Source organism: Chinchilla lanigera, unplaced genomic scaffold (genome assembly GCF_000276665.1).
Source record: "Chinchilla lanigera isolate Chin_1 unplaced genomic scaffold, ChiLan1.0 scaffold00179, whole genome shotgun sequence".
Taxonomy (NCBI): Eukaryota; Metazoa; Chordata; class Mammalia; order Rodentia; family Chinchillidae; genus Chinchilla; species Chinchilla lanigera.
Genome location: NW_004955580.1, coordinates 245,469 through 266,648, shown reverse-complemented (window position 1 = coordinate 266,648; position 21,180 = coordinate 245,469). Strand labels below are relative to the sequence as shown.

Here is a 21,180-nt window from a genome sequence, read left to right as displayed (position 1 = left end):
GCCCCCTCTGGCCTGCACCCCTCTAGTGCTTTCCATCCCTTACTCTCCTGGCCCAGCCTCCAGGCCATATGCCCCCCCACCCCCCCAATGGCAAGTGTCCTCAGAAGAGAGGCGGGAAGCCATGTGACAGTGGAAGCCGGAACACCCACAGTCACCTGAAGCTGGAAGAGGCGGGAGGGATTCTCTCCCCGATCTTCAGAGGGAGCGTGGCCCAGACCACGCTGGTTTTCTGGCCCCTGGAATCGGGAGGGAAGAGATGCTTGCAGCTTTAAGCCACACAGCGGGTGCTCATTTGTCACAGTAGGCCTAGGCCACTCACACAGCCCCAGCTGGGCCACCGAGGGTGCCGCCTTGCAAAGCCTGTGCGCTGTGACTCTTCAGTCTCCTGGCCTGCTCAGCCTCAGTAGAACTCCATCCCTGGGGCTCTGGAAAGCTCTGGTAGGCTGTGAGGGCTCGTGTGTGTGTGTGTGTGTGTGTGTGTGTGTGTGTGTGTGTGTGTGCTCGTGCGCGCGCGCGCAAGTGGACACACGCATGTGCAGGGGCTCCCCTTGTGGGCGTGGTTCCAGCCTTGAGGGCTCAGTCCCTAGGACACTACCTGCACTCTGGCTGTCTCTCGTGCAGTGGGCACCGGGGCCCTTCATTGCCCAGGCATGTTGGGGTTCTCTAGGCCCTGGGGGTCTGGGCCTTGCCCAGAAGCCAAGGGAGACAAGGGGTCTCCCTGCCGGTAGTACCCTGACCGCGGGTGTGGAAAAGAGGGGGCGAGGCCTCTTCCTCGGGCCCTTGCCCTCCTGAGATGACACCCTAGAACCCACAGGGGCAGTGACGGATGAAAGCTGTCCCCAGGTTCCCAGAGCAGCTTTGCAGCTTCAGGCTGCCCCAGGGCCACTCACCCCACTCTGGCCTGGGCCTGGCCCGCTGCCCTCCGACAAGCCCTGGCTTGTCTAAAACCAAGCAGTGGATTTGGCTTAGGCTCCAGCTGGGCCGTGCCACGTCCAGAAGGCACCTGACCTGCACAAGTGCTCGGAAAGGTCCTCTCTCCCACCCCCAGGCTCCTCCCGGGTTGCCCCTTAGCAGCTCCCCTGTGTACAGAACAGCTGTCCCCACGCAAGCCTCTCCCGTGACACACAGTACTATGCATGTACTTGTGCACGCACATGGATGTGTGTGTCCCTCTGTGTGTTCACGTGTGTTGGCGTGTTTCTGTGTGCATGGGGATATGTTCGTATGTACATGTATGTGTTAGTGTGTGCGCAAGTGTGGATGTTTGCCTGACTGTATGAATGTGTGTAGCTCTTTGTGTTTCTGCGTATGTATGTGTGTTTCTGTGACTGTATACACACTTGTGTGTCCATGTGTATGCGTCAGTGTGTGGCTGTGTGTAGCTGCATGTTTCTGTATATGTGTGTTGTGTGTTCATAGGTACATGTGCATGCACGTTTGTGTGTGTGCAAGAGTCTGTATGCGTATGTGTATTTTGCATGCATGTGTGTGCGTGCGTGTGCGCATGTGTCTCATGTGGTCTGCTGGCTGCCCCAACTGGCCCCCGCCCCGCGCTGCAGCCCCCAGGTGGCTCTCTTCTTCCCACCTGTGTCCCACCAGGCACCCCGACCTGGCAGTCCTGGCTGAAGTCCATGTCCCCAGCCTGCCCACTCCCTTTTGCTCCACATCCAACCTGTCCCCAAGCTCAGGGGCTCCTACTCAAGCCCAAGGTGGGCTGGACCGTGTCCCCTGGCTCCACGCACGGCTTCCCGAGATTGAAGCTGCCACCGGGAATCACTCTCCGCTCCAAGCCACCTGCGTGTGAGTGTGAGCGTGAGTGTGGGTGTGGAGGGCTGCTGGCTCACAGGGGTGGGTTTTCTGTAGATTAACGTTATCATCTAATAGTTTGCAACATACTTCGTAGAGTGAGGCTAAGGGACTCACGCTCACACTTCGGGCCAAACCAAGCGCTCTGTGACCCACAAGCCCCAGGCGCTGGCCTGGATGGCCCTTTGCCCTGGCCTGGGCAGTGTGGTGCCCCTGTCGTTGTAGCACAACCTCCTCACTGCGTCCCGAGCTGAAATGAGAGGCTGGCAGAGGAAAGAAGGGCAGGCGGGCTCGGGGCCTGCCGGGCCTGGCTCTGGCTACCCCTCCTCCCTGCCAGTGAGGGGACTTGACCGCGGCCCTGACTCCTGGTCCCCAGCCAGTGCCTTTGCCCTGTGCCTGCCCAGCTCAGCAGAGGTCGCCAGGCCATGGAGCACATGCCCCAGAATAGTGCTATGATGCTGCCGAGTGACATTCTATCGCTAGGCCACCACACTGAGCAGTGTCCACCAGCCCAAAAAGGAGAAACCGGGGGCCACTGGGCGTCCTGCACACCAAGCCCAGGGTAAGGGCACGGCTGCGTGCAGGGAGCCACGCCAGTGCCTCTGGGATCTGCGTGCCTGGACTCTCATTCAGGCAGGCCTACTGGCTGCCTGTGGCTACCAGGGAAGGCCCAGCTTCCACCTGCGGAGAGGGGACCTCGCCTGTGGGATACACAGGGAAATCTGTGGGCCCAGCCTGGGGCCCCTGCAGCCTGCTGGGCCTGCCTCCAAAAGGCGCTGCTCTGGGGACTGTCCCTTTCTAGGGCAGCTGTGTGTCCCTGCTAAGCAGGCTTCCCTGGCCCTGAGCTAGGCCTTCTTTCAGGGTACCCAGTGGGGCTTTAGGGGCACAGGGCCCAAAGAGAGCAGCACACTGCCCTGAGCCTGGGGGCCCTGTCCCTTCTGCTCCTCGCGGAGCGGGGCCACAGGGATTGTGCACTCTCCACTCTGGGAGGGCAGATGACAATGTGGGCCCAACCTGCTCCGGAGCCAGACTAAGGACAGCTTGGAAGAGAGGGGCATGCCCAGGGGCTGGGCCTTCCACCTTTTCCCGCCCCGGGGCCCTGAGGGTGACAAGGGCCCTCTTCTGAGGGCAGGGTCAAAGAAGAGGAGGCACAGCACCTCAGAGACGCATAGCCCGGGAGGCGGCCAGAGGTAGCCCCTTATGTCTCTGCCCCCTGCTTGGTCCCTCAGGTGCCGCCCCAGGAGCAGGGGCACATGGAGCCATATTGCACAGTGTTTCTTTAATTGAAGGACAACCGACCTCAGAAGCAGCCCTCCTTGAGCTGGGTGTGACTGACACCCCGCCACAGCAGGGGCCGGAAGGCGAGGGGGGACTAGCCATCAAGGGAGGGCTCTGGTGGCATACTGATCCTCCTCGGGGACAGAGGAATCACTTCTCCATGGTGGCGCGTGGCTGCCTCTCTGGGAAATCTGCACAGGTCTGGCCTCCACCTTCCCACCTCCTTGGGGGCAGAACAAGACTGGGGTGTGGCTGGCTCCCATCTATTTGGGCAAGGGCCTATGACAGCAGAGCTAGCCCAGGGCTGAGGGTCAGGGTGTGTGTGTGTGTGTGTGTGTATATGTGTGTGTGTGTGTGTGAGAGAGAGAGAGAGAGAGAGAGAGAGAGGGAGGGAGGGAGGGAGGGAGAGAGAGAGAGAGAGAGAGAGAGAGAGAGAGAGAGACAACAACAAAAACAAATCCAGGTCCAGGAGTAAGCAGGTCACGGAGCCCCAAAGGGAGAAATACATCAGGAAGCACGATAGATGGAAGGGGAGAGGGACAGGGAGACGGGGCTGGCTGTGACAGACAAGCCGTGAGCTTGGTGAAGCGGGCGCCCCGAAGGCCGGGGGCCCTGGAGGCTGGGACAGGTGAGGAGGAGAAGGAACATGAGCCCGGGCAGGGAACCCCTGTCTCCGTCCCTACCGACGCCCCTCGCCACACACCCACGGGCCGGTTCACTAAGGGTGGGGTTTCAGGGTGAACAAGAAAAAAGCTTCTCAGGGGTGCCTCTGAGTGGCCACAGTGGGTAAGCAGGGCAGCTCTGAAGCCAAGGGTACAAGTGACAGGGCCAGGCCCTGAATCCACCTGCACGCTTGGGAGCCAGGGAAGGCAGGGACTTGGGGCAGGGGAGCACAGGTGAGGGGCTGCACTCTTCACTCAGCGCCCTCCAGGACAGCGGGCTCTGTTCCCTGTGGTGGTTGCCACTGCCTCTACTTCTTGTAGTTGCCAAACTGGATGGCCAGGCGGTCGGTGACACAGCGGAAGGTGGCCGGCTGCACCTCCCAATAGGGCACAGGGTTGTGGAACAGGCTGATGCCATTGTAGTAGGCCCGCTTGACGCCGAAGCCCATGGGACAGAAGTCATTGACGCCCACTTTGGTGATGTTGTTGGAGTGCAAGTAGACCACCTGGGGACAGACGGACAGGGTCAGTGTGCACTGAGGGCCGCGTCGCCCCAGAGGGCCCTCTCCACCCCTTTTGGCCTGGGAGGGTGCCGTGGGTGCTGACGCAGGAGGGATCCCACAGGTTGGGAGGTGGAACCTGAGGCTTGGGCAACGGGCAGGCGTTGGCCAGGAGTGCGCCTCTGGTGTGTGACCAGGGACCAGGACTCGGAGCTCAGGTGGGGTACGTGGGGAGGGGTGGGACTGTGTTGGTGGCTCCTGGCATGATGTCTATGCAGGAAAGGAGGCACCTTGGGCTGACACAGGGCTCCGGGCCCTCCTCCGGTTTCCCTTGATGGGGCACCAGAGGAGAAAGCCTTCAGAATGCCCTCCTGTCCCTCCCGGTCCTCGAGAACTTCCGGCCTCTAGCAGCAGCCCCTTACTCCTGGAAAGCGCTCTCTTGGGGAGGTTAGTGGGGGCCACCGAAGCCCGTCGGCAGCAGAGGCGGCCAGCCGCTAGAGGGCGCACTCAGCCTGGCGTGGGCCGCTGCGCTGCCCCAGGAGCTGCGGGGCCAGGTTGTGGGACATGACCAGGCGTGGCTGTGCAACTCCAAGTGGGGCAGAGGAAGAGACTGAGGCCCAAGCAGGGCTGGGCAAGTCCAAGTCCACCTCTTCGGCTGGAGCACCCAGACAGCCTCATACATGGAGGGTGGCATGGTCCAGAGACTGCGACAGAGGGAGTGGGGACAGAGGAGTGGGACCCAGAGTAGCCTGTGCAGCCTTCCCTGCCCATCCCACCTGGAGGAGCTTGAGGTCAGGAAGCCCGGCAGGCACCCGGGACAGCTTGTTGTTGTTCAAGTGCAGCTCCCGCAGGGTAGGCAGGAAACTCAGGCTCCCGTTCTCGATCATTCGGATTTGGTTGTGGCCCAGGCCGAGCCTGTGGATGGGGTGATGACAGTGCTCAGAGGCTGTGGGGCAGAAGGATGGAGGCACGCGGCCCCCGTGCTGCTCCTGCTGCCTCCCACCTGTACAGCTTGGAGTAGCGCAGCAGGTCCTCTAGCTCGATAGCCTGGATTTTGTTGTGGTCCAGATGGAGCTCATTCAGTGTCTCGGGGAGGTCTGCCGGGAGAGAGAGGGCTCGAGGTGAACATGGGGGCTGGGGGAGCGTGGGGAGCGGAGGGCCCCGCCGAGTCCTGCCTACCTTTGGGGATACCGGTGAGCTTGGCCTCAGAGATGCGCAGGTAGTTGAGCTTCAGGCCATCGAAGGCTCCAGGTTCAAAGCCGCTGTTCTCCAAGGGGTTCCCGCCCATCTCTAGGAGACAGGCCCTGTCAGCCCTGCTGGTTGCCAGCCCTCGCACCCACCGCCTCCCCCGGCCCTGACCCTAGCCTTGGCCACTGGGGGCAGGGAATCCAGAGGAAGGGGACGCCCAGAAATGAAGACGGGGCTGCCACAAGCCGTCGGCCCCTCTGGCAAGCACCAGACCCTCTCCCTTTCCTCTCTGCTGGCCCAGTCATCATGGACACTCCCTTCAGCTGCAGTGGTCACCCATGCTGAGAGTTTGCTGGGAAAGACACCCAACTTTCTTTAGGCTGTTTTCAAGTCTCTTGAGCTGAGGCTGTAAAGCCACCCGAAGTTGTAATCCCAGCTGTCTGGGAGGCTGAGGCAGGAAGATTACAAGTTTGAGCCTTGCCTCTGCAATTTAGCCAGATCTTCTTTCAAAGAAAAAATAAAATAAAATAAAATAAAATAAAATAAAATAAAATAAAATAAAATAAAATAAAATAAAATAAAATAAAATAAAATAAAATAAAATAAAATAAAATAAAATAAAATAAAATAAAATGGCTGGGCATGTAGCTTAGTGCAAAGACCCTGGGTTCAATCCCCAGGAATACAAAAATAAAATAAAATAAAGCCACCCCCAGTCTCCTTCCATCAGGCCCTGGCACAAGTGTGCAGGACATTGTGCGAGGCTGCCCCATGTCCCTGACCCCTCTGGGCCCACGCTTTCGGACAGGGAGGGGGCGTCACCGATGCAGTTCATGTTTCGGAGCCCGCTGAATACGCCCTTGGGCACTTTCCGGATGCGGTTGTCGTGGATGCGCAGCTCCACCAGGGAGCTGGGCAGGTTGGGCGGGATCTCCACCAGATGGTTCTTGGAGATGTACAGCTTCTGCAGCTTTCGCAGGGGGCTGAAGGCCTTCTCATGGATCTTGGAGATCTTGTTGTTCACCAGGACGAGGGCCTGTGGATGGCGGGCGACTGAGGGAGGCCCCCGGTCCCCAGTCCTCTTCCTCTACCTCCCCTGCTCCCTGTCCTGCCCACGACAGCGGAGCTGAGCGCGCTTGGCCTCAGGGTGGATTTGTGCTTGCAGCGGAGTGCGGGGCAACGAGCTCACCAACGCCGCTACCACCCAGCACTGCCTGCTGCTGCTCCCAGCCCCAATTTCCTCCTGGCGCACTGGTTACAATGAATCTGCTCTTTCCATGTTGCTAGGACGAACCAGTATGAGAAGAGTTCTGCTGAGAAGGGACCCAAACTGAGTGAGCTTTTTGGTTTCTGAGACGGGGTCTCACTGTGTATGCAGGCCGACCTTGAGCTCACTATGTAGTTCAGGCTGGCCTTGACTTTGCAGCAGTCCTCCTACCTCCGCCTCCCAGTGCTGGGACGACAGACATGCGCCACCACGCCCTGCTTTGTGACCTGGAGGATCTTGTCCTGCACCTACACACAAAACCCGTGACCTTGGGAGCCCTGGCCACCTGTCACGCCCCAACTTCTCTCCAGACTCAGCAGTGTCTGGACCCTTCTCGTGTCCCACACGGAACCCCCATCCTCCCTGCTCGTCAGCGTGGGAGGCAGCAGAGGCCTTACGTAGAGGTGCTGGAGGCCTTTGAAGTCATCCTTGCGGAGCTCAGAGATGTCGTTGTTCTGCAGGTCCAGCAGCGTGGTGTCTGGGGAAATCTCCTTGGGCACGTTCTTCAGACCTGGGGGCCCGACGCATCGCCAGCGTGAGCACCAGCCCCCAGCCTGCTGGCACGCTGGTGTGGAAGGGTGGGGCCACACGCGCACGGGGTTCTCGCACCAACGCAGGCACCCTGCCGCAACCCCGTGTCCTCCCTCGCTTGCAGCCACACTGCCCTCCCTCACCCACCCCACAGGACTGACGGGCGCCCCAGCTGTCCAGGACTGACCCAGGTCCGAGCACTGAACAACTCGCAGGTGGCAGTGGCAGCCAAAAGGACATATGGCGCTGTAGGTGGGTGTCACGGAGTCCATGTCTGGGGCTCCAGAAGTGCTGTCGACACCTGAAGCCTCCTCATCATTCATGAACAGCCCGTCATCCAGGGCGAAGTCCCAGAAGCCCTTCTGCTCAAAGGGCAGGGCCTGGCCCAGCGCCAGCAGGGCTGCCAGGAGCCACAGGGGCTGCATGGTGCACGAGCCTGGGGGCCAGGGCGAGAAGGGGCCGCCATCAGCCCTTTGAAGCCCAACTTCCCCCGCCGCGTCCCCATCCCTCTCCAGGGGCAGCCGGAGCCAGGTGGGAAGCAGCTGCGGGACGGCTGTGGGCATGCGCCGGCTGGTAGGGCGTCTCTTTCCACACCTCCTCTCCCAGGCAGGACTTGGTTTGTTTGATCAGGTCTCAGAGCCTGCTCTGGAGGGGGCGGTCAGTGAGGCCTGGAAGAGGCGGAGGCGAAACCTAGCCATCGGCCTCATGGGCCACCCAGACTGATCACTTCCCGGAGTTCAGGGCTCAGGGCAGTTGGGTTTCGATTAGCTAAGCTGGGCGACCGTGAGTCATTCCCTTCCCTGCCAGAGCCCCTCCGCCATGCCCACATTTCTCACAGAGGCCAAGGCACAGGAGCAGGTTGGGGAAGAGAGACATCCCCAGAGGCCTCGGCAGCCGTCAGTGAAGGTCGCTCCCCTCTGCTCCAGGGACCTTGGTCTCAGTGCCCCTACCCTTCCCGTGCGCTCACACCCGGCGTCCTGCAGAGCCCTGAGTGGCGCAGGCTGCCGCTGGGCGGTAGGGCAGGGTCAGGCTTGTCTGAGACCCCCCAGGCCCAGGCAGCGGGATGTGCGTGGAGAGAAGCTGCCCTGCCCAAGCCTGCCCCGGCAGCCTACGTCTGCCCGTCTCCTCCTCCCCATTCAGATGCTGCCCCCGACCCAGGGCTGGTCTGTACCTCACCCTACCAGAAAAGGCTCCAGGCCCTGACTCCCTGGCCAAGGCCCTGCTCTGTTCCAGCCTCATCTCCCGACCTGTTACATGGGGGCAAACATGTGCACCCTGCTGGCTTCCCATGCCTGGGTGTCTGCGGCTGCCAGGTACAGCCGGGTACCAGGGCTTCCCGCACAGGCGAGCTACCTGAGCCCAGCTTCCCTCTCACATGGGCAGCTGGACAGGGTGCTGGCCCCTGGGGTCACAGGATGCCCCCTGCTGGGGGTGTGCCCAGCCTCCCTTGCTCCTTGGAGCCTAGAGATGCCCTGATCACACCCCAGGGCCCTGCCACGCTGGCCCAGCAGGAGCTGGGGACCCTCCCAGAGTGGTGGGCAGACTCTCGTTCACCTACCTAAGTGGTGCTCCCCTTCTCTCCCTCAGTTTGCAAGCTCCAGGGCAGGGCAGGGCAGGGCAGGGCAGGGCAGGGCAGGGCAGGGCAGGGCACGTGAAGGGCCGGGACCTGGACACAGGGGCTGGGGAGGAGCAGGGCAGCAGGAGGCAGGAAGAGGAGGACAGAGTGGCTGGAGGCAGGAGAACGAAGAGGACTGGGAGAAAGGGAGGACCCAGCCCCCCCCCCCGCCTGCGTCTGCCACCTCAGAGGGCATGAGTCAGGCTGGCACCCACGTCCACCCGGGCAGGCGAGGTCTGGAGATAGAGGACCATCGACCCGCTAGCAGCCCAGGGTCCTAGATCCACACAGTGCCCGGCAGGTCTCCACCTCCACAGGGTGCCCCTAGGGGGCAAGGTGGGCAGCCTGTTGGGTGGCCTCCCCTCCCCCAGGGGAGAGGGTACACAGGCACTGGGTACCAACCTTGGGGTCAAGGACCCTTGAGCAGCTGTGTCTGATGTCACAGTGGGGGTGTCTCAGAGAGGGGTGCAGAGAGGAGCCCTGCCCTTTAGCCTCAGTTTCAGCTCAGCTGCCCTGAAGTGGGGAAGGCAGGGCTCAGAGGTCCTGTCCACCAGGGCCTGTGATGGAGCGGGACAGGGTTTGGCGGGGTTTCTGTGGCCCATAGCTCAAGGGTGGGGGCCAGGCGGCTTTCCGGCATAGCCCTCCTTTCCCTCAGAGAACTGGCACCGCTCTCACTCGGTGCCCGGAATGCCATGAGGGAGGGGGTAGGCCAGACATGGAGGGGCCATGACAGAGCTAGAGACCCTGGAGCACCCTGGAAAAATCAGGATCCGCACTTTAAGGATAAGCCAGCCGAGGCCTAGAGAGAGGGGTTTGCTTCTCCCAAGACTCGGCTCACTTGGCCTGAGACTTGTGCCCAAGTCCCTTACTGAGTAGGTGTGTTGTGGGCAGCGGTGGCCAGTGGGTGGGGGGCCCTGGGCCTGCCTGGGGGCAGTGTGCCAGAGTCCACACTCACATTGCAGGCCTGATGGAGGAGGCTCCCACAGAGACACGGACACCTTGGGCAAGTACCTCCCACCCTCTCCCGCCCCCACCGGGGGCCTCTGGGCCTCAATTTCCCCGCAGTGGCCTCCCTGGGCATGTCCTGCGGCCCCATCAAAGTGCCCTCTGAGCTCTCTGGGTGCTCCCTACTCAGAGCAAAAGAAAGAAGTGGTCGCGCAGTGAGGCTGGCGCAGGGACCGCGGGTGTGAGTGGGGAAGGGCCCTCCTCCTGGGATGCTGCTGCCACCCCAATAGGGCTCTCCTTGTCTCCCCTCTGAAAGCCAGCGCAGTGCTGGGCGCAGGATTGCTTCGGGTCACAGCCAAACAAGACGCGCTGGCAGCCTCTGAGAACATGGAGGGGCTGTGCCAGGCATTCAGGCCTGGCCAAGGGCGGCGGGCGCAGGGCTTGAGGTCTGGCTGGCCTGGGAACATGCCTGCAGATGTGTGGCTGGTGGCTGCCAAGGAGCCGACGCCGGGCGCAGTCTCTGCGGCCTAGGCCCCGGGCTGTCTGGCCCCACTGCGCAACCTGACCTGAACCCTGACTTGTGGGCCGCAGCCCACTCAGCCCCTGCCCTGGACGGCTGCAGGCTGCGCTGCAGTGTGAAGCACAGAGGAGGAATACGCACTGCTCCTAGGCAGAGTGCATGCTTGCTTGTGCAAGTGTGCCTGCGTGCAGAGACGGGGACAGCCCCATCTGACTCGGGCCGTCCTCTGAGCCCATGGATTTTGCGGTGAGAGCAGATGCCCGAGTGCAAGGGCCAGGGCAGCTCCTCCCCGCTGTGGCCCTGGCACTCCTAGGCACAGCTGGGTCCTGCACTGCAGGACACTTGGGGGACAGGCTGGACCTGGACCTAGGTGCCAGAGGCTATGAAGGGCTGGCACCTGGGAGATGTCAAGGTGGCTGGGTGCATCGAGGCAAAGCCTTCTCTCCTCTGCCCCACTCTGCCAAAAAATCTCTGGAAAGGAGCCGGGCAGAGCTGCCCTCCCTCCCTGGAGAAATCTGGGCTCCTGCTTGCCATGCATTAGAGCCTTTGAGGAAGGGGAGGGTGCTCTCACCTCCTAGGGATGCAGCAGGAGACGTGAGTGATTTATCTAGCTACCCTTCTCCTCTGTTGACCAAAAGAAGGACAAGACCCTTTTGACACTTGGTGAAGGGGTAAACGGAGGCTTGGAGAGTTTCCCCAAAACTCTTGGCCAAGGCCACATACCTTGGTACTCAGTGCATTTTGACGTGAAAGTTGCGCCCTGGTACACGTCATTTGTTCCGTACTAGACGTGCAAGCCAGCACTCGCTGGTGTCAATGGCCTGGTGACTCGCTGCCCCCTCCCTTGGAAGACAGCAGGGAGGCTAGAAGCTGGTCCCTCCGCAGGAAGCCCTTCCAGCCCATGGGAGGACAATCGAGGCTGAGCGGGTATTCAGACTTCTGGAGGACAAAGGAAGTGGTCCCAGGGTCTGCCCTCTGCCTCAACCTCCCGTGGGGCTCTTCACAAAATCCCCAACCTGTGGCAAACCAGGCCTTGGCCCCCGTGGACCAGCCAGGGCTGGGTCGGCCAGCAGCTCCCAGTAGAGAAGCAGCAGCGAGCTCGAGTTGTGGCTCAGCTCTGCTGGTGCTGGCCCTGCTGGGGTCCAGGAGGTGGACCAGGAGAAGGCAGTGTGAGCAAGCCAGGAAGAGCCTGAGTCCCAACACAGGAGGAGGAGTCATCACAAGGAAGGGGCAGCACCCTGCCCTCAGCTGTGCGGTTCCAAAGTCCCTCTGTGGCCACCCAGGGGCTGGCCTGGAGCTATAGAGGGTGGGAAAAGAAGGTAAAGGCCAGTGTGGGTGCTGAGGCGACACCTGAGCGCCAGAGGTACTCAAGGATTCCCCCTTGTCGGGTGAGAGGATGTGGGCTCCCAGTGAGGGAAAGGAATGGAAGGCCTGGAAAGGAAGGGGGACAAAGTCCAGCCCCCACTTCCCAGGTGGTGGCCCCATACACCCTGCACCTTCCCCCAAAGAACGCCGGGACGCTGGTGCTTTCTGGAAAGCTGGAGAAGGGCCGGGCTGAGTGACAGCACCACTCCCCCTCAATGGCTGTACCCCTCGGGCTCCCACTGACTGGTCTCAGTAAGATCCGCGGAGCCTGAGTGGTGGCGCACCCCTGTCATCGCAGCACTCGGGAGGCTGAGGCAGGAGGCTCCCAAGTTCCAGCCCAGTCAGGTCAACCTGGCCAAATCCTGAGTCAGAAAAAGGAAAACTAGTAAAGGTCTGCGAATGTAGGTCACTAGGAAGGCCCTGGGTCCAATCCTGGTACCTGGTACTGGGAGTGGGGGGTGGTTTGCCAAGGGCTCAGTAGGTGGTCCAGGTGTGGCATGGCCCTGACCCCACCAGCCCAGTATCTGAGCACAAGAGGATGGAGATCAGAACCACATGGGCCGCTCCACCCAGGCCCAAGGGGAGCAGGGTGAGGGCAGAGCCAGGGCCAGAAGGAGCCCAGCTCAGCCAGCCTGAGCCCTCGGCCTGTGGCCAGGCGCCCAGGGAGAGGCCCTGGGTGCGGGTGAGGTCCCTGTGCTGGCGGTGGCCCCAAGGTGCCCACGGTGGGGGCTGCTGCCGTTTCTGGGTGGGGGTGGAGCGGGGGAGAGGGCCGAAGTGGGGGGATTGGTCAGGCGTGCTGGAAGGGAGGGCCGGTGGAACCCCAGCAGGTGCGGCCTGAGAGGCCCCTGGGGCTGGGAATCTTGTGGCATGGGACAGACCTGCCTGTGCTGCACAGTCTCTTTGCGGTGGGCTCAGGAAGCAGGGAGACCAGGGTGGTGTCCCCCAGCCCTTGCACAAGATGCTAAGGAATGAGACATCTTCTCCAAAGGTGCCAGATGTGAACTGTCAAGTGTGGCCTCGTTACAAATCCTCTCTCTGGGCATTTGTTGCTAAAGGAGACTGTCCTCTTGCCCCAAAACTGTCCCAGAAAAGATCCTTGGGAGGGCTTGGGGAAAGGTTTGCCTGAGGCCTGAAAGACGTCCTGCTCAACGGGCAGAGGCAGGCGTCCTTCCTCTCTGGCCATCTCTCTGGGCAAGGTACAGAAGCAGTGGGGGAGTCGGTCCCCACTGCGATCCAGGTCCTTGGGGCTGGAAGGTGGGCCAGGGATGCCAGGCTGACGTACCCAGTTGGTTATTGGCCACTGGAGACCCCTCTGCCCCTGGCCTGGAGCCCGCAGGGAGCCCTGAGTCTGTCTGTCACCGCAGCTACACAGCCTCGTCCATAGTGCCCATATGTGGTCACGTGCCACACAAAGGTGTCCCTGCCTGCCCAGCAGCTCTTCCAGGGTGCGGTGACACAGGTAGCTGGTGTCACCAGGAGGCACTCGCCTGCACTCTGGATGCAGGTCCCCCTGGGAACTTTCCTGGCCCCTGGGGTGCATCCTTAGTTCCTCTCAATCCAATTGTTCTTTACAGGGCAGGGGGCTGGCGAGCCAGAGAGGGGTGAGGCGCAGAGAGCAGCCCCTGCAGGCAAGACCTCTGCCTGTTGGAGAACAATGTCACCTGCCTGAGAGATCTGTCCCCACCTGTGGCCTTGCTCTACAGGGTCCTGGGCTTTTTGCTCTGGAGGGATGGCCCTGGCCCTGCCCATGGGACAGCAAGGGGTGGTCCCATTCTGCAACCTCCCAGGGCACTCGGTGGACACCCAAATGGCTATGCACTCTCTTGTTCCCTTCCCTGAGGGTCCCACGCCAGGTCTGCCCCCAGACTTGGCGCAGTTGCCTGATTTCCACCACCACCCCGCCCATCCTGAGTCCTGATCTCAGAGGGTTCAGGGTACAGACGGGGGGCTCTGTGGAACCGAACCTTGCCCGGGAGGCAGTAGAGGCAGAGTTTGCCCCGGATGAGTGAGGAATATCTGGGCAGGGTGCCTGGGGTGTGCCTGGGAAACCAAGTCTGCCCATGCCAACGACTAGCCTCGGCAGAGGGGGATTGCCCAGGGCTGAGTTTGCAGGCGCCAGGGCTCCCCCCAGTCCCGCCACAAAGCCCCAGTGTGAGGCTGGCCGAAGCCACGAGACAGGGCCCTAGGTAGGACTAGGGTGCCAGCCGCCCACACATGCCTCGGGGACACTCTGGGCAGCAGCCACCCCCACCCTGCCCCAGAGGCAGGGAGAGCAGAGAGGGCCAGAGCTGAGCAATTGAGGTCAGAAGGGACCGAGAAATGGGGTGGGAGGAAGGTGCTTGGAAGACAGTGTCAGAGGAGTGGCAGAAAGGGGCAAGGACCAAGGGGACCACAGGGTGGCGATGAAGGGGCACAGACCAGGAGCCTGCAATTCGCGTCCTGGAAATCCGCAGGAGCCGAGGGGGGAAGGCGTACAGGGGGCAGTGTAGCTGCTGGGGACAGCAGAGACAGCAGGGCTGGTGGGGCCAGCAGAGTCACGGGCATCTCCAGGCTGCTGAGGGATGGTGGAGCCAGGGACGAGACAGCGAGGGCAGCTGGAGGCGAGGGCGGGATGGCAGGACAGTGCAGCGCTAGCGCGGGCCCTACCTGCAGGGAAGCAGCCAGGTGCGGACTGGCCAGTTGGTGGGCTTGGGGCTGTCCGTGTGTCTGCTGTGTCTGTCCGTCAGGCAGGGCCGGCCGGGAGCAGCTGCTCACTCCTGGGCAGTTGGAGGAGAGAGGGAGAAGAGGCGGTGGGAGGGAAGCTAAAGGCTGGGCGGGCGGGCCAATGAGGGAGGGGACCGCGAGGGGGCGGGGAGGGAGGCCCGAGGAAGGAGGGGGCTGGTGGAGGGAGCGGGAGGGAGGGAGGGCGGACGAAGGGGACAGGCTTCCCGCCCCCCTGGCAGCTTCAAAGGGAGCAATTTTCTTGGAGAAGGCTGGGTTAGCTGCACCCCTCCCCCTTACGCCCCTGTCCCCCCCGCCCCCCGCCCCAGGACACCGGCTCCTGGCCCTCACTCTGGAGGACCCCTGCCTTAGGGAGTCCAACTTTCCACTGCCCAGGTGGGGGCACTGAGGTGCTTGCTGGCACCCTGCGGGGAGGAAGAAAGTGAGAGGTAGAAAATGGAAGGGGGATAAGGGGGAGGTGGCCTTTGGATTCTGTCCTAAGCCCGCCCCCCCAACCTCCTGAGGCCTGGGCTGCAACGAAGGCTGGTTTCCTTGGGCTTGGAGAGGTGGCCAGGCCTTGTGGGTTTTGGGAAGCGCCCTCCACATCTTCCCCCCACACCCAGCCTTTCCCTCCATCCCAGTCCCGTAGACAGAGGCTATGGTCGCATGGGGAGCCAGCCTGGGGCAGGCAGGAGCGTACCACAGACCCTGGGGGTTCCCAGCTTGCCTGGCTGAGAGAGGTTAAGGAGCAGGAACTGACTGCGGGGACAATGAGTCACCCTCCTTACTCTGGTGAGGACAGCAGATGATGATCCCCAAAGGGACACTTCCTCTGCTCATTTTCAGGGGCTCACTGGCTCAGCCTGCCAAGCCCTGGCCACTTCCTGGGGGCCCCGGTGAGCCCAGCTTGGCCTGTGTCTGGCCTCCTGGCTCCTAGAGCCCCACTTCCTCACTCCCACATCCGTCCCCAGCCGCTCCATAGACAAAGGATACTGGACCAGTGACTCTGAGAGCTGCAAAAGAAGTGGGGACAGAGACAGGGTTAAACCCAACTAGGTCAAGCTGACAGGGGCCGAGGTGGCGCTACGGCCAGGCACAGCCAGGGACCAGGGGGCAGGGGCGCGGGCTGAGGGGCTCCACCCACCGGAGCAGAGTGGCAGTCAGTTATGGGTTGGGGTCTGGAAGGTCCGACGCCAAGGGCAGTCCCTCCCATGAGGGTCTTGCCAGGGCCGAGCTCTGCTTGTCGGTGGGCAGGCGAGAAGCTCCCTTGGTTCGCCTGGGATGGGCAGGCTGGGAGGTGGGAGGTTGCCTGCCTCTACGGGCCAGCGGCTGGCTCAGCTGCTGGCTGCTTCCTGCTCTCTACATTTTCATTTCATTTCATTTTTTCCACGCGGGGCTTGGGCCCAGGACTGCATCCCAGCCCCTCAAGGATTTTAGTCTTCACTGTAGACAGACTCAGACAGATGGGCCAGTCCATACGAACCAGACATCATGTGGCCTTTTGCCCCTGGTGGTACTTGCAAAACTATGAATATAACGCATAAAAACCATTGAATTGGACATTTCTTTGAGGTAGGGTCTCGCTATGTAGTTCAGGCTGACCTTGAACTCACTATGTAGCCCAGGCTGGCCTGAAGCTCAAGGCAATCCTGCCTCAGCCTTCTGAGTGTTGGGATTACAGGTGTGCGACACCACTGCTAGCTGAAGTGGACATTTTAAATGGGTGAATTGTCTGTTTTTTTTAAAAAGAGAAAAGGTTCACATGAGACATGTTTACTGCCTGACATGCCTGTAGCCCTGTCCCTTACCGAATAGGTGTGGTCCTGGAGGGGCCGGTGAGGTGCCCTTTCACCCATGACGTGACACCATGCATGCGGGCCGGAAAAAGGCATGCTACAGTTAGCGCTCTTCCTTGAAGTTGGGGTATGCCTCTGGGCAATGCTTTGGGAAATACGGTTTTTGTGCCTGGAAGGTCCTCGTGGCTGTGGTTTGCACTCTACAATAAGCCCACTGAGTCACTCGGCCTGACCCTCTAATTTGGGGGCCGCTCCCAGACCAGCCAGGCAGCACCTCAGCTCCCCCACCCCTGCCTTCCCATCCCTTCCCCCATCCTGGTCCTCAGCTCTCTTTGCAGTGTAGGAACAACCAGGGTTCCCGCTGAAGCAACACAGGGAACAGTATGTCCCATCCCTCGTGGCAGCTACTGGCGCTCCTGCCCTCTGGCCTCAAGGGGCTGGGAGGAGGCGGGTGGGGCGCGGGCAGGGTGGGGGAGGCAGGAAGGAAGAGCAGGCATTTCCTGAGGCCCCCAGGCTCCTCAGGAGGAGGCAAGGCACAGCTGTCTTCGAGGTGTGGTGTGAGGAGGGGGCAGAACCATCCCTCTTTAGCATGGCCAGCCCATGTGCGACTCGGGGACACCCCTGATGGGCCCCAGACCCCTGGCTTGGACACTTCTCCAGGGGGCTGCAAGACGTCAGTCCACTCTGCCGTCACCGGCCTGCCCCTCCTTGCCCATCTCTCTGCCTGGAAAGCCCCTTCTATTGCGTGATGGCACCAGGAACTCGGCCTGGGCAGGGACCTAGGCCATCCTCAGACCTGTGGGGGGAGCTCTGGGCAGGTGGCTTGGGCTTCTGGGGAAAGCTGTCCTGCCCCGGGCACCTGCCCTGCCCAGGCACCAGGCTAGGCTGAGCCCAGGACAGGTTCTGGGGGGTGGGAAGGGCCAGGCATGCAGAGGGGCGCGGGGCTGAGGCCGGGGTGGAAGGCGGGGCCCAGGAGGAAGGGGCTGGGCGCAGGGGAGCTCAGCCAGCTGCCACCCCTTTGGCCTCTGTGGAGAAGGACCTGGCGTAAGCTGCGGCCCGTCTTCCTGCAGCTGGCTTGCAGCTGTTTGTACCCTAGCTTCAAGGCCAGCGTGGGGAGGCCCAGGAGAGAAGTGGGGCACATGGGGGACAATCTGGGAAGCCCCTGGTCCCTTTGCGCACACAGTGCTGGCCTTTCGGAGGGCAGGGCCAGGGAACCCGGGCGGTAGCTTGGTGTGCAGAGGCGGCAGCTGCTTGTCCTGTGAGTTTCTGGGGCCTGGAAAGAAGGACCATCCAGGCCTGGGCTGTGGGGGCCTCTGCCAGCCTCCTGCACACTCTGTCCTGCCGCTTGCCTGTGTCTCCCTGGTGAGTGGCTGTTTCTTCTTGCCTGGTGTGACTCCTTCCTGTTGGCTCGGACAGTGTGGGGGCCACAGAGCCAGAGGGGAGTCCTGGAAACAGCAGGGCCAACAGCGGTCAAGGCGGGCAGGCAGCAGCTCTGTTCCCACGGAGCGTGTGCTCTGCTGCCCCGTGAGCAAGGCCCAGCCTGGGGAAGCATAACAGAACGTGGGCCAGGTGGAACGAGGGTGCCCTGGACAAAGGGCAGGGAGGGTTCCAGAGGAGGGGCCGTACCAGCCCCGAGCAAGGCATCTTTCCCATGGGGTCATGCGCACCCCTCAGCCTCCAGCACAAATGCCCAGCCAGGGACATCCCTGAGCATGTAACCCTGCTCAGAGAGCCCCTAAGCTCCGTCTTGCTTGGACCTCCTGCCCGGTACAGGGTGCTGCCTGCACCCTTGCCTGCTGTCCACACCATCAGTGGCTGAGTGAGGCAGGTGAGCGCCAGAGCCACACACTCCAGAAGGCAGCCTGCCTCCATTCGAGTGGCCAGGACACTCCCGGGGACTCTCCGGGTACAAGGGGTGGGGCTAACATGCCCAAGAGGTGGCTAAGGTGATGGTGCTGGTGAGCTGAGCCTCCACTGCCTGGAAGCTTCCCGGCACAGATAGCCCAGGCGTGGCTGGCAAAAGCTGGCAGTCTTCAGGCCAGGAGCTTTTTTTGACCTTCCCCCAGGACATAATCACACAGCATCTCTCCCCTCCGGCCACTAGGGCTGTAATTTCAGGGCCCGTAGGGGGGCTCCTGGAGGCCCGGCCTGTGTCTAGCTATCTTTAGAGGCATGGAGTGGGCGTGGTTGGAGCACGGGACAGGGCCAGAGGCTGTGCCTCAGAGCCTGGGAGCCAGAGAGTGACCTGGGGCACCAGGGACCTTGGCCCTTCCCTTGGGCCAGGAGGGCTGCGCAGTGCTCTCTGTGGCCTGTGGGGCCCAGAGGTCTGGGTCGGAGCAGGAGGGGTTAGGCCTGGGCCTGACTTCAGCCTGTGGTCTGGGTGCCTGGCACAGTCCAGTGTCTCCCAGGTTGTCCCTGTGTGCCACCTTGGTGCCAGCGGCTATGAGGGTAGCGGCTGGGACCTGTTGGAGGGAGCGGGATGTAGGAAAGGCTGGGAAGAGAGGCCAGTGGGCCAGAGAGAAGTTTAGAGGCTGGTGGGCCTGGGGCCAAGAGCAGAGGTACAAGGTCCCAGTGAGGTCCTGGGCGGGAGACAGGCCCAGCTCGAAGGAGTGCAAGGCTCCCTGTCCCTTTCTCCACCCCTGAACTTGTTAGCTTTCTGCCCTGGTCGCCACTGTCCCAACCCTTAGTCTTACCCCGTAACCTCAGCACCCCATCTCAGCCTGGGACCAAGTCCCTCCCTTTCTGCCATCTGACCCCAGGCCCCTCTGCCCTGTCACCCCCACCCTGGCCGCTCAGAGGCCCGGCCCTGTGGGGTCACATGAGCGGTCACATGCTGGGCATCCTCAGACAGCGCCAGCACCTGTCCTGAAAAGGAACACAGTGACCACCCGCCCCACGCAGATATAAGGGGGCTGTGGCCACCAGGAAGGCAGAAGCCACACTTGTTCTTGAGCTGGGCTCCACCTGGGGATGTCCCTTGTAGTGCCGGTAGACTAAGCTGGTTGGCTGCCGACCCGCCCTCCCACAGTCACAGGTCTGAAGCCCCTGGCCTCTGGCTGTCCCCCCACCCCCAGCCCTGAGCTTCTGGCTCTCTTCGGCAATCGCCTTACATGAAGGGGGCAGCTTTGTGTCAGTCACACCCATTTGCTAGTGACGACCTGAAGACGTGCAGGCTCGCCCCCGTGTCCCCACTCAGGGCCAGCCTGGCTCCAGACTACCCAGCTTTAGGGTGCGTCAGTGTGACTGCAGCCCTTCCTCTCTCTTGGCCAGGTGGCGACCCCAAGAGCGCCCTGTAAATTTCCCCAATTCAAACCTCGGGCTTCCAAAGAGGGAAAGTCACAGAAAGGCGATCTCTGCCCGAAGCTCTGCTGTCCCACGGTAACTCAAGGCCAAGCCCTTCCTGTCTGAGAGGGGGAACGGTGCGGGGAACCAAGCATGGGATACCTGTCCTCCTGCCCACCTCTTCCCCCAGGGGCCCTCTCTTCCTCTCCTCCTGCCATGTCTAGGGGAGCTCTACATTCTGGGGCACTGAAGAGGACAGGGACTGGAGGAAGCAGGAGGCTGTTGCAGGAGGGGCTGAAGTGGCCAGGCGGGGGTGGGGTGGGGTGGGGAACGCTGGGAAAACAGGGCTGCTGACCTCTGACCCAGCCCAAACAGGAAGTGCCATATCTGTGGGCCAGGACCCAGAAGAGAAGGAATGCAAGGATGAGTCCAAAGCAAACACTCCGCCAGCTTCCCAGGCCTCTTACCCCCACCCCCCAGTCTGGCCCTTTCTTAGCCGAGAAAGGGGGTGGGAGGGGGATGGGAGGATGGGCTGTGGACGGGACCAAGGCAAGACGCAGTTCCCAGTCCAGCCCAGCCAAAGCTGGTGGTAACGCGGTCTCTGCAGTGGGATATCTTCGTACCCTTCCTCCTTACATACCCACAGAGGTGGGGGCTGGTCTCTCTCCTGCCACATCCTGCCTGCCTGGCACCTGGTGCCACGGCATCATGAGTGTGGAAGCTGAGCCAGGGTCCCAAGCCCATTCCCTTAGCTTCCTGCACAGACGAGGTGACTGCCTCAGTGGCCTCAGGTCCCCGCCCAGCACAGTCTTACTGAGCTGCCACTTCCCTGTGGGTCCCAGCACACGGTGTGGTCAACACCGCAAGCTAACTGTGCTTAGGTGACAGTCAGCAACTCTGCTCAGGGGGCAGTTACTGCCAGGTCACCAGGCTGGAATTCTAGGGCCAGGCCTAGTCTTGCATAGACCAAGGGCTTAGTCCCCAGTAACTGGTTTGTTTTGTTTTTCGTAGTGGAGATTGAACCCAGGGCCTTTGCACTGAACTACATCACTGGGCCTTTTTTTATTTTTTATTGTGAGATAGGGTCTCACTAAGTGGTGCAGGCTGGGGTCAAACTTGTAATCCTCCTGCCTCTGCCTCCCAGAGTACTGGGATTACAGGTGTGTACCACCATGCCTGCCTAGCAGTATTTTCCTTATCCTGGTCCCCAGCTAGTGAGCAGTATATCCCTAGGCAAGTTACCTGCCCTCCCCACACTTTAGGCTCTTGTCTGTGAGCTATGGGTGGGGTTGACTGATATTGAGTGTGCATGGGGGGGGCCTGGATGAGGGGCCTAGGGCCTGGAAGGATGAGAGAGGGAGAGGCAAAGGTGCTCCCCCAAAGGCACACAGCAGTCCCCAGCTTCTGGTGGCTCTAAGACAGAAGGTAGGTGCCAGCCTGCACTGACAGCTGAGACCATCTGTGCTGGACTGGTGCACTTCCTGGACGCGGGTCTTCGATACCGATGGTGCCAGGAGCAACGGATGCCAGCTGCAAGAGGCTTTCTGAAGAGCTAAGGAGCCATACCCTCTGAACCCCTTGCTGATCAAGAGGGGTCTAGGGTGTGGCCTACTACCGCAGGGCAATGGAGAGCCGGGGCCTGCCATTTACATCCAGGAGGGAGAGGAGGAGCCGTGACTTGAACAAGATGCATTTATTCTGTTCATGTACAAACCAGTGCTCCCC

At 61.6% G+C, this 21,180-nt stretch overlaps 1 protein-coding gene across 2 annotated transcripts; it reads right to left on the bottom strand.

Moving 5' to 3' along the window:
• Nucleotides 1-3,469: 3,469 nt before the first annotated feature.
• Nucleotides 3,470-14,466, bottom strand: Bgn (biglycan). 2 transcript variants are annotated; one of them, XM_005414121.2, is made up of 9 exons: nt 14,324-14,466; nt 9,250-9,360; nt 7,420-7,668; nt 7,100-7,212; nt 6,257-6,470; nt 5,426-5,536; nt 5,250-5,343; nt 5,023-5,161; nt 3,470-4,252 (listed from the first exon to the last, which is right to left on the bottom strand). In XM_005414121.2, the coding sequence occupies exons 3-9, from the start codon at nt 7,655-7,657 to the stop codon at nt 4,055-4,057; spliced, it is 1,107 nt and encodes a 368-aa protein (XP_005414178.1). In that variant the 5' UTR covers nt 7,658-7,668; nt 9,250-9,360; nt 14,324-14,466; the 3' UTR covers nt 3,470-4,054. The 2 variants fall into 2 exon arrangements, with proteins under 2 accessions (XP_005414178.1, XP_005414177.1); XM_005414120.2 differs by lacking the exon at nt 9,250-9,360.
• Between the last annotated feature and the right edge of the window lie 6,714 nt (nt 14,467-21,180).

Excerpts from the sequence above, each read along its gene's own strand:
- Bgn (XM_005414121.2), bottom strand. The coding sequence starts at position 7,657 with ATGCAGCCCCTGTGGCTCCTGGCAGCCCTGCTGGCGCTGGGCCAGGCC. Across the intron at positions 6,471-7,099 it reads AAGGCCTCCAGCACCTCTAC|GCCCTCGTCCTGGTGAACAA; the intron begins GTAAGGCCTCTG and ends CGCCATCCACAG. Across the intron at positions 5,344-5,425 it reads GCTCACCGGTATCCCCAAAG|ACCTCCCCGAGACACTGAAT; the intron begins GTAGGCAGGACT and ends CTCTCCCGGCAG.